Raw genomic sequence first — 12702 nt, forward strand, 5'->3', positions numbered from 1 at the left:
TTTAATGGTACAATTTTTGCTCAGATTTTTGATCTCCTGTTATTGCATTTTGCGCAAAATTTGCGACGACCAAAAACATAATTTTGGAAGTTTGGAATTTTTTTTTGCCGAAACGCAGTTTACCGATCGTCTTCATTGGTTTTATATTTTGATCAGGCATTTCTGAATGCGGCAATACCAAATGTGTGTATATTTTTATTTTTTTAACCGTTTAATTTTCAATGTGGCGAATGGGGGTGATTTAAACTTTTTTTTTTTTTTTTAATTTAAAACTTTTTTTCTTTTTTACTAGTTCCCTTAGAGGACTATAAGGATCAGCAGTCCGATCGCTCATTCATTTCTCCTGATCTGAGCTGCACAGCTCTAATCAGCAGAAATGCAGCTCTCCTCTTACAGCCAGTGTTATGTCGGCTGTAACAGGAAGTGAGTCGTGATAGCGACAGGAGTCATCACATGACCCTCTGCCACCATGGCAACCATCAGCTCCCCGTGATCACATCACAAGGCTTCCGATGGTGGCGGGCAAGTGTGTATTACGCGCTGCGGGCATTTAAATTGCACTGTCACATTTTGACAACACGATTTAAGGGGGTTAACAGACGCGGGTGGATCACAAATCCACCTGCGCCGATGAGGCACACATGTCTGCTGTATGAATCAGCAGACATGTGTGGGGATCAGCAGCCGGTGTTCATTACCCCTTCATGATTTAGGACATACCATTACGTCCTCGGTCATGAGAATATTAAAGAGGCAGGCTAACCAAAATAAAAAATCACATATCTATTTATCCAGATACATACAAAACAATAAAGTCGCACTGCTCGCTCCCCTTCACCCTGACAGTCTAGTGCGATAGCCACAGCTGACCTCTGGTCACATGATTGTAAACTGCCAGTAGTACGGCATGTCCACTGATCGGCCGCAGCGGTCACAAGCGTTACCCTTGTAAACAAATGCCATGAGGGAAGTTGAATTGGTGTTTGGGGGAAAGGAGAAGAGAAAAGAGAAATGTTACTTTTTTATATTTATTTTTTGCGTGTGCATATACATATATTATATATTTTAGACCCCAACCCCACCCTGGAAAAAAAAAAAAAAAAAAAAAATTATATATAATATATATTTTTTAAACCCCAAAATTTAGATATATTTTTTTTATGGTGGTGTTGGGGTCTAATTATATTTTTTGTATATATATATTTTAGACCTCAACCCCACCATGAAAAAAATATATATATATAAAAAAAATATATAAAATATATATACCGTATTTTTCGCTTTATACGACGCACTTTTGTTCCCCCAAATTTTGGGGGGGAAGTAGGGGGTGCGTCTTATAAACCGAATATACAGATTATATACTGCAGGGTCCAGGGGAGATGGAGGGCGCTCTGGAGCGGTGCTGGGGGGGGTTGATAGAGGCTTGTGAAGCTGCGGGCGGCAGCCTTTGATCTCCTGCACCCGCTCATATAATATGCACAGCCGCTGTCCACCACCATGGTGCTGAAACTGCACCGCGATGATGGGCTGGGGGAGCTGTGCATATTATCTGCCTGTGCTTACCTTTGATCCCACAGGATCCCCCCTCCCCCTGTTAGCTATAGCCTCCCGTGCTGCTGCCCATAGTAAAATAATAAACTCTTTACTCACCTCCTCCTGCGTGTCTGCCCGGTCTCCCTCCTGCTGCTGTGATCTTGCACGCAGAGATATCTCTCTTCTGTTCCGATCACATGACCTGCACTAGAACCAGGAAGTAGGAAGTGCAGGAGACACTGGAGGAGCTCAACCCCGAGGAGGATGACACCAGACAGGACACTGCTGCAGAAGGTAAGGAGTTTATTTTACTAAAAGCAGCAACATGGGGGCGACATCTAACAGTGGGCCTGTGTGCCTGCAAACAGTGGGCCTGTGTGCCTGCAAACAGTGGGCCTGTGTGCCTGCAAACAGTGGGCCTGTGTGCCTGCAAACAGTGGGCCTGTGTGCCTGCAAACAGTGGGCCTGTGTGCCTGCAAACAGTGGGCCTGTGTGCCTGCAAACAGTGGGCCTGTGTGCCTGCAAACAGTGGGCCTGTGTGCCTGCAAACAGTGGGCCTGTGTGCCTGCAAACAGTGGGCCTGTGTGCCTGCAAACAGTGGGCCTGTGTGCCTGCAAACAGTGGGCCTGTGGGCCTGCAAACAGTGGGCCTGTGGGCCTGCAAACAGTGGGCCTGTGGGCCTGCAAACAGTGGGCCTGTGGGCCTGCAAACAGTGGGCCTGTGGGCCTGCAAACAGTGGGCCTGTGGGCCTTACTGGGGGACGTGTTCAATATAAGGTGGCCATATCCAGATTAAGGTGGCTAATTTTAGGATGAGGGGGCTATGAGGGACATATACCCTATATTATTTGTTAGACGGACACTGGCATTATAAGACGGACCCCATTTATTAAAAAATTCTCTATTCCTCCCCTTCAAATGGCAGGTGGATTCATTGACATACCTAGGAATTAAACTGACGGCAGATCCCCTTGACCTTTTTAAATTAAATCACCACCACATTTCCAGGAAGTTAGAATTAGACCCCAAAACTGGAACAAACTCCAGCTTTCATGGTTTGGGAGGATAAATGCGATCAAAATGGACCTGTTACCGAAGCTGCTTTATTACTTCCAAACCATCCCCTTAGTATTGCCGGCCTCTTTTTTCTCACGTCTGAAATCTAGCATAACCAAATTTGTCTGGGCACATAAACGCCCACGTATTTCCCACAAAATATTGAGTAGATCAAGGGATATGGGAGGAACTGGACTCCCTAATCTCCTTTTGTATAGCTACGCCTCTTTAGGGACGTGCGTTCTGGATCTATTTAACTCAGGTGAAACGAAAAGATGGGTGGAAGCCGAAAGCGCGCAATCTGATGTTGATCCGAAGGTAGTTATTTGGACCAGAGCACCACCCAGCTCCAGCTCTATCACAGTACCCTTTATCACAAAGCAATTGCGGAATTTTATGTCCCGAGGTAATAAATATCTTGACTTGTCCTCCATTCCAGGCCCATTGACACCGGTCCATAGTAATTCAGATTTTCAGGCGGGTTTCCATAGATCAACATTCCTCCATAAAAGGAAGAGTGACCATCCTATTATTCGTGACTTTATCTCAGACACAGGTATTAAACCCCTAGATAATTACTCTTCAGATATCAACAAATCTCAAGATGTGTGGTTCTTCTTCGAACAGCTGAAAAGTTTTATAGTGTCTATGGCTAGGAGGGTAGACATCTATAGGGCACTCACACCCTTTGAGGCCCTTTGCCTAGAGAAGGATCCTCCAGGCCATACCATTTCGACCTTGTATGACTTGTTTCTCAGATGCAGAGGTGCGAGGGATGGCTTGCCTGGGTACTTTGGGAAATGGGAGAGAGAGTGGGGGAGGTCATTCTCGGCTGAGGAGCGGACCAAAATCCTTCTCTTTATTGGTAAAACTTCGCTGAATGTGATATCACAGGAGAGGTGCTACAAGATCCTATCTAGGTGGTATAGGTGTCCTGTGAGTATCCATGCTGCCTTTCCATCAGCCTCTGATGTGTGCTGGAGATGCCAAAAGGAGAGGGGAACCCTCACTCATATCTGGTGGTCATGTCCCCCGGTGAGATCATTCTGGGAGAGCATTTTCCAGTTACTCAATAAACTATCCTTGAGGCAGATCCAGCCCACAAAAGAGTTAGCTCTCCTGTCCCTCGGGAATGTTTCTGCTTCAGGGTTTAGGAAAGGTTTATTAAGACATTTTTTAACAGCTGCCAGAAACCTAATTCCAAGATATTGGAAGCAAACTAGAATCCCATCACGGGATGAATTCATAGCAGAGTGCAACGAGATCCTCAGGATGGAGACCTTGATAGGTCAGACACTCGGCAACAAGGACAAAGTTGATGCTACGTGGGCCCCGTGGATCATGTTCAGGGACTCACCGGATATGGGTCTATGGATTCACGGGGGGCAGGTATGTAGGTAATTTTCCATTCTCTTATTTCTGTACCTAGAAGGTTAGCCTTGAAAATGTGGTTTTGATGTAGGAGGGCGCGTCCACTCGGGTGGGAACTCTTTGTACCCTTCCCCTTTCATCTTACTTTCCCACGTTTCTGTTGTCTTTACTGTCTCTAAATTCTTCTTCCACCTCCTCTTCATCTCTTTTTTTCAACTTGTTCTTCCTATTTCAAACACATACGAATTGTACTTGTTATTTTTGGTCGCCAGTGGCGCAGGTGTAGTCAAAGAACTGTTGTGTTTTTAGCAGCTAGCTTGGATATATACCCTCAGCCTGCACGCTGTGCAATTGTTTGATTATCTTCTATTCTAATAAACTTTGATTTGAACAAAAAATTCTCTATTCCCTCACCAAATTTGGGGGGTGCGTCTTATAATCAGGTGTGTCTTATAGAGCGAAAAATACGGTGTGTGTGTATATATATATATATATATATATATATATATATATATATATATATATGTGTGTATATATGTGTGTATATATATATGTATATATATGTATGTGTATGTATATATATATATATATATATATATATATATATACATATATATATATATATATATATATATATATATATATATATATATATATATATATATATATATATATATATATATAATATGTGTGTATTAGACCCCCCAACCCCACCATGAAAAAAATATTAAAATATATATAAATATGAAACATATATATACAAATATATATATTAGACCCCCAACCCACATATATAAAAATGTATATATATTTTTTTTCATGGCGGGGTTAGGGTCTAATATATATATATATATTTTTTTTTTATATATATATATATATATATATATATTTTAGACCCTATCCCCACCATGAAAAAAATATATAAAAAAAAAATATTTTTTTTTTATTATAATAATTTTGATATCCTTTTTCATGGTGGGGTTGGGGTCTAAAATGTGTGTATATACACACAAAATAAAAAAGTAACATTGCCCTTTTCTCTTCTCCTTTTTATATATTATATTTTTTTCATGGTGGGGTCTAAAATTCTCTAGACAGGAGAGAGGTGTGGATGGTCTTCTCTGGTCGGGCCGGCCCCCTCCTCCAGACCTTGCGTTCTGGGATCAGACTGGCGCGCTCGGCATTGGAAAGGAGCAGCGAGCGTTTGATGGAGGCAGATAATAAAATTCATCAATTGTGTCAGCACCTCCTCGCTGGCGCATCTGGCTCCTTGTCAGGCTCCCATTAGATTCCTGAGGTTTTATGTGCCAAAAATAATACACTCAGTTGTTCATAAAAGCCCGGCTTGTGCAGCCTGACCGCAAACACAGGCGATTTCTCCTTTTCCTTGGACATGCAAAGGAGGAAACGAGTGAATATTGTGTGCATATATGTATATGTATTCTATATATTTGTGATTGATCTTTCTTTTTTTGTCTTTTGCAGTGAATCCAGCAGCATCAGCAGCAGCGACGCCGGGCTGTTTACCAATGACGAGGGGCGCCAAGGTACTGCAAGGTTTCTGCTCCGTTTGCCGAATTAAGTCTAATTGAAACTCGCTAATGAGTGAAGCACTTTACACCTTCTAATTAATACTGTCTGCGAAGAGCAAATATTGCAGGTTTTCTGCGGCGTGACGGGAGCGTAATTCTCTGATCTAATGTGATAATGGCCGCCTTTCTAATGATTCTGGTGTGAGACGATCATCGCTTACATGGTCTCTCTGTGCATATGATTACCAGGCGGAGACCAGGAGTGAGCGGGCGGAAGCAGAGTGACTGCCGACGTACTTGTACAACGGGGCCCCCAAAAACACATAAGGGGCAATGGACTTATCTCAAACACTTAGAACTGATATGCACAGACAAATAACCCCCCCCCCCCCCCCAAAAAAAAAAAAAAAAAAAAAAAAATATCCCAGCAATTCTTCTCTTAATTTCCTCCTTTCCCTTAATTGGTCTCTCTATATCTATATATATATCTATCTATCTATCTATCTATCTATATATATATATATATATATATATATATATATATAATTATTATTATTATTATTATTATTATTATTATTATTTATACATACATACACATATCTACATATATATGTGTATGTATGTATAATATATATAATATATAATAATATTTATATATAATTTATTTATTTTATTTTTTTTTTGTCTGAGAAGCTTAAAGGGGGTGTCCACTACTATTGACAACCCCTTCTGATTCCACATTTCCCCCAGGTAAAATAATAAAGCCTATACTCACCTCCTGTGCCAGCAGTGTCCAGTGCTCATGGTGGTGGGGCTCACATGGAGTTGTGACGTTAGGCGAGTCCTGCGTCTGATCAGCACCGGCTTCCTTCTCCCCACCTTCGGACCAAACTAGTCAATCGACAGGAAGTGAGAGGCAGCTGCAGTGCTCACTTCCTGTTGATTAACTCATTTTGTCTGAAGGTGGGGAGAAGGAAGTCGGTGCTGATTGGATGCAGGGCTCATGTGACGTGTCAACCCCATGTGAGCTCCGGCGCTGCGATCCTGGACACCACTGGAAAGGCCCCGGAACATGAGGGGAGTATAGTCTTTATTATGTTACCTGGGGTAAAAGAATCAGAAGGGCTTTTCCTAGTAATGGACAACCCCTTTAAGTTTGGCAGTAAGACAAGTGGCTGCAGCAGGAGCCTCTCCCTCCCCCTTCTGCCTATGGACAAAAGGATCAGTAAGCCCAACCCACTCAGTTAGCCACCATGGAATTGATCAGTAGGAGATTAACCCTGTGTTTTCTGCTGCTTTTTTCACAAGGCCTTTTGTTTCAGGGCTGCAATGCCTTAGCTCTGTGGCCCCATTTCCGTTTTGCCAGTTTAGCAGCTCCCCGGCTATAGACTGTCCATGGAACGTCAGTGCGGCCCCATTCACGTGAATACAACCCTGAGCGACAATGTTCAGGGAAACCTTAGAAGGGGACCCAGCAATATGTCCGCATTGCAGCCCCTCCACAGGGTTCAGACCCCCACCCATCCAAAAAGTAATGACCCATCATTATATGATGAGCATATCTCTTTGCCTTTATATTGCATCCTTGTTTAGAATCAGTTTTTTGTTTTTGTGGGGTTTTTTTTTTTTTTTTCTTTTAGGTTTATTCAGCTGCATCCAACACAGGGGAGCTCAGGGGACTACTGAAGACAGATTTATCACTGAGGTCAATGGGAGCTGTGTCCTTATAAAGCTCCCTCTTGTGGTGGCTGCAGGCTGTCAGCTTTTTTTTTTCTCTGACTCTACAGCTACATTCTATATTGAGATACTATGTATACAGCTGATGATGGTATTTATCTTCCTAATTCTAGGTGATGATGAGCAGAGCGACTGGTTTTACGAGAGTGAGTCCGGGGGAGCGTGCGGGATCACAGGTGTCATCCCCTGGTGGGAGCAGGAGGGGTCAGCGGAGCTGGAGAGAGAGCTGCCCGATCCTGTGTTTGAGAGTATCCTCACCGGATCCTTCCCCCTCATGTCCCAGACCACACAGCGAGGTTAGTGCCGTGTACTTACACTGACATCTTTACATTTTCATTGTATTTTTTTTTTTTTGTTTGAGCGGGATTAGATAGTTCCTGTTTATGTCTTGGGTTAAAGTGCCTTTCTAGGACTATCTTGATGAGCGGTCGTTAGGATCCGACACCCGGCCCCCCCTCCGATCAGCTGATAGCGGGTCATGCAGTGTCCAGAAGTATACACTGTACAGCACCGCTCCATATACCATCTACTGTGTAGTGTCCATTCTCAGCCATTGCAGCTTGCCCTTGTTTCAGTGAATGTGATCTGAGCTGTAGTGCTAAGAAAGGCCACTACACGGTGTGTGGCGCTGTGCTCCCCGCACTCTGTACATCTGGTCACTATGGGGGTGCGGAAAGCTGATTGATGGGGGGTGAGGGTGTGGAAAGCTGATTGATGGGGGGGTGAGGGTGCGGAGAGCTGATTGATGGGGGGTGAGGGTGCGGAAAGCTGATTGATGGGGGGTGAGGGTGCGGAAAGCTGATTGATGGGGGGTGAGGGTGCGGAGAGCTTATTGATGGGGGGTGAGGGTGTGGAGAGCTGATTGATGGGGGGTGATGGTGCGGAAAGCTGATTGATGGGGGGTGAGGGTGTGGAAAGCTGATTGATGAGGGGGTGAGGGTGTGGAGAGCTGATTGATGGGGGGTGATGGTGCGGAAAGCTGATTGATGGGGGGTGAGGGTGCGGAAAGCTGATTGATGGGGGGTGAGGGTGTGGAAAGCTGATTGATGGGGGGTGAGGGTGCGGAAAGCTGATTGATGGGGGGTGAGGGTGCGGAAAGCTGATTGATGGGGGGTGAGGGTGCGGAAAGCTGATTGATGGGGGGGGTGAGGGTGCGGAGAGCTGATTGATGGGGGGTGATGGTGCGGAAAGCTGATTGATGGGGGGTGAGGGTGCGGAAAGCTGATTGATGGGGGGTGAGGGTGTGGAAAGCTGATTGATGGGGGGTGAGGGTGAGGAAAGCTGATTGATGGGGGGTGAGGGTGTGGAAAGCTGATTGATGGGGGGTGAGGGTGCGGAAAGCTGATTGATGGGGGTGAGGGTGCGGAAAGCTGATTGATGGGGGGTGATGGTGCGGAAAGCTGATTGATGGGGGGTGAGGGTGCGGAAAGCTGATTGATGGGGGGTGAGGGTGTGGAAAGCTGATTGATGGGGGGTGAGGGTGTGGAGAGCTGATTGATGGGGGGTGAGGGTGTGGAAAGCTGATTGGGGGGTGAGGGTGCGGAAAGCTGATTGATGGGGGGTGAGGGTGCGGAAAGCTGATTGATGGGGGGTGAGGGTGTGGAAGCTGATTGATGGGGGGTGAGGGTGAGGAAAGCTGATTGATGGGGGGGTGAGGGTGCGGAGAGCTGATTGGGGGGTGAGGGTGCGGAAAGCTGATTGATGGGGGGTGAGGGTGCGGAAAGCTGATTGATGGGGGGTGAGGGTGCGGAAAGCTGATTGATGGGGGGTGAGGGTGCGGAAAGCTGATTGATGGGGGGTGAGGGTGCGGAAAGCTGATTGATGGGGGGTGAGGGTGCGGAAAGCTGATTGATGGGGGGTGAGGGTGCGGAAAGCTGATTGATGGGGGGTGAGGGTGCGGAAAGCTGATTGATGGGGGGTGAGGGTGCCGAGAGCTGATTGGGGGGTGAGGGTGCGGAAAGCTGATTGATGGGGGGTGAGGGTGCCGAGAGCTGATTGGGGGGTGAGGGTGCGGAAAGCTGATGGGTGGGGGGTGAGGGTGCCGAGAGCTGATGGGTGGGGGGGTGCCGAGAGCTGATGGGTGGGGGGGTGCGGAAAGCTGATGGGTGGGGGGGTGCGGAAAGCTGATGGGTGGGGGGTGCGGAAAGCTGATGGGGGGGTGCGGAAAGCTGATGGGGGGGGGGGTGGGGGTGCGGAAAGCTGATGGGTGGAGGGGTGCGGAAAGCTGATGGGGGGGGGGGGGGGGTGCGTAAAGCTGATGGGGGGTGGGGTGCGGAAAGCTGATGGATGGTGTAGGGTGCTGGCCCTCACTGATCTTTAGGATTAGTCATCAATACCAGATCAGGCTTTTAATTTCTAAATCCTGGAAAACCCCTTTAAGGACAAATTACTTAAGAAAGAAAAAGTGACTTTTCTTCTGCAGTCATCGGAAATTACAAAGCTGTACTGCTGCGGTCACGGAAAATCCCGTGCTGCTTGACATATGGGTGCGCCTTTTGGAGTTTTAGATTGGTAGTGATGAGACCCCCCCCCCCATTAGCACCCACCGGCTTGGGGTTGTCAGAGTGTATTCGGGATGCCCTATTCAGTAGGGACACTAAACCTGGCTCCGGTCACTGTGCTGCCGGAGTGTGTGCTGCGATTTCTTAGTCCGCTCCTTGTCCCCTGCAGGGATCGTATGAGCCGGATCGCAGCCTGTTGGATAGAATTGGCTTTCTGTGCCCCGGACGCGTCGGACAGTCACTTATCCTCCTTTCTCTATAGAAATAGAAAACCTTTTTTGGGGGAAATATTGGATGGGAGATCCCAGAGAAATGAATCTTCTGATCTGTCTTGGATCTCTATCATCTTGGACATGATCTCAAGCCGTGACTAAAGACTGTTGTACCAACATCGAAAGTTATCCTCCAACTTCAGGATAGGGGATACTGATCCTTCTCCCCTCCATTTCTGATAGTTCCTGTTCCCCCACCTATCTCTGTACTCCCCTGCAGTTTACCATGTGCTGTCTATCCACATGACCGCTGCGGCCAGTCAGTGATATAAAAACCGGCGGAGTGAGTGGGAAGCATCGGCGGACACAAATCATTATAATTTTTATTTTTTTTTTTGTTATACCATTTTACAATATTTTGGCTGGACACCCCCTTTAAATTACTTATAAAACCTTCTAAGCCATTCATCCCCGGTGTGTGACTACACAGGTGTCCACACCAATTAGCAGCCGGATATAAACCGTATACGGTGCCAGATCATCACAGCGCCGCACATTGTGTAGTGGTCATTTTCTGGTACTGCAGGCCAGCTCACATTGACGTCAATAGGAGCTGGGCTGCAGTACCTGGGAACAGCCACTACACATTGTGCGGCGCTGTGATGATCCAGCTCCATACGCTTTTTATACCCGGTAGCCTCACTGTTCAGATATTGGAAGGACAGATCCTCTATATCATAATGATGGAACCCCCCTTTAAGAATAAGTCAGCCGTTAATGATTTTCCTCTGTTCTCTTAACCTGATGAGATGCATTTTCTGTTGCTTAGGCTTCCAGGCGAGGTTGAGTCATCTCCAGGCAATGCAAGCAAGAAGCGTCAGGAAGTCGTCGTTAAATCAGAGTCCCCTGGTACGTGCCGCCTTCTTACTGATGGGAAAAAGCACTAAAAATAATACGAGTTCTTTTTAGGGGACATACAGTACATTGGCAAGGAGGGGGACACCTGTAAGTAGTTCAGGAGGGGGCCCTGAGTAGTTCAGGAGGGGGCCCTGAGTAGTTCAGGAGGGGGCCCTGAGTAGTTCAGGAGGGGGCCCTGAGTAGTTCAGGAGGGGGCCCTGAGTAGTTCAGGAGGGGGCCCTGAGTAGTTCAGGAGGGGGCCCTTGAGTATTCCTGGGGGGTGTAGTTACCTTTACACTTTTGAGGCTATGTCACAGTAGTAGAATCATAAAATAGTGGAAAAGCAGATATAGCTTCATATAAAAAAAATCGCTATTGTCCAGGACTTGAATATTGATGATGTATCCAAAGAATAGGTTATCAATATGTAGTTAGTGGGGTCCGGCACGCCCATGATCAGCGGTTTGCAGGTTTTCTTGGTGCTTGAGAGCTGAGCTCCAGTATCGGCAGCACTTTACAGACCCAGGGGCTACATGCACAAATAATATCTATTATTACCTAGGATAGACTAATCCACACTACAAGAGTCCTTGCCACAAGAGCTTACTATCTATCTGAAAATAAGGGTGACAAAAGAGGCAAAATGTGCTGCGTGAGCCAGTATCTATGGACGCACAGACGTGAAGTGCGGAGGATACTGTTGGAAGAAGAGAGCGACTTTGAAGGATTAATGTATAAGGGGGAAAAACAAAGAAGGTTTGGGTCAGTAAATGTTGATGGCCGGCCTAAAAAGATGTGTTTTAAGTCACGCTTAATGTGAGAATTTAACTGACTGCCAAGGGTAGCGCATTCTGGGGAACTCGTGCAGCAGGAGAGAAATCTTGGGATTTGGAGATTTGGATTGCGGGGCATGTTAGTCTTGCGTGTTGTGAATACTGCATCTGATCTGTCACTATTGAATATTTAAGTTCCCTACTAGATCTTGACTTAAAGGGGTTGTCTCGTCTTGTTAAAAGGGGTGGAATTGGAAAGTGTTTGTAAAACTTGCAACTTTACTATTTACCTCTTTTTATATGTCCTAAAAACCACTCCAGCGTGTTTTTGGGTTTTTTTCCGCACTTGAGTGGTACTTTATATCGAAGTCCCTTGCCCCTGTCTTATACTCTCCGTCTGGCATCTTTATCTTTTTACCAAGGCCACTCAGGTCCACGGCGACCTCTTATGACCTCAACTTCTGACTGGCTGGAAGTCAGAGGTAATGGTCACAAGCTCTCCTTACAAGTCTATGGGAGCCAGAACGAGGCCCAAACGAGGCTCTCATAGACTTGTATTGAGTTGTGCGCTCCATGAAACACTGGAGATGCCAGCAGGTCACAAGCTCCAGGAGATCGACTAGAGCGGTGCTGATAATAGATGAAGAAAGCAGAGGATGAATAGAAGACGGGGGACTTGGATATAAAGTGCCTCTCCAGCACTGACAAAAGTAAACTGCTGGAGTGGTGCTTTAAATCTAAGCCCCTTGCCCCCTTCTTATACTCACTCTTCGGCATCTTCACCTTTTACCAATGCCGCTTTGCTGCCATGGCGCCATCTTGTGACAGCAACTTCTGATTGGCCAGAAGTCAGAGACAACGATTATAAGAAGTAGTTATGTGCGAATAGTAAGTATTCGTGCTCGGAATATTCGTAACAAATCCCATTAGTACTATTCCACGATTTGTCACAAATAAGCAACCTAATTGAAGTCAATGGGGAACACGGGGAAATCTTCATGAAAAATGCTTGAGTTCCCCAATGACTTGCATTAGGTTTATTTGTGATGAATACTGGAATAGGACCTAGGGATTTGTTACTAATAATC

The 12702-nt window shown here is 46.1% G+C and overlaps 1 protein-coding gene across 1 annotated transcript in view; it reads left to right on the forward strand.

The window, feature by feature from the left end:
• The window catches only part of GPATCH2 (G-patch domain containing 2), a 187551-nt gene that overhangs the window by 18004 nt on the left and 156845 nt on the right, over nt 1–12702 (forward strand). The window contains exons 3-5 of the mRNA XM_075339120.1: nt 5448–5509; nt 7345–7527; nt 10774–10853. Of these exons, the coding sequence (XP_075195235.1) occupies nt 5448–5509; nt 7345–7527; nt 10774–10853 (325 nt within the window). The remainder of the gene's footprint in view (nt 1–5447; nt 5510–7344; nt 7528–10773; nt 10854–12702) is intronic.

Source organism: Anomaloglossus baeobatrachus, chromosome 3, assembly GCF_048569485.1.
Source record: "Anomaloglossus baeobatrachus isolate aAnoBae1 chromosome 3, aAnoBae1.hap1, whole genome shotgun sequence".
In the NCBI taxonomy this organism is placed as follows: domain Eukaryota; kingdom Metazoa; phylum Chordata; class Amphibia; order Anura; family Aromobatidae; genus Anomaloglossus; species Anomaloglossus baeobatrachus.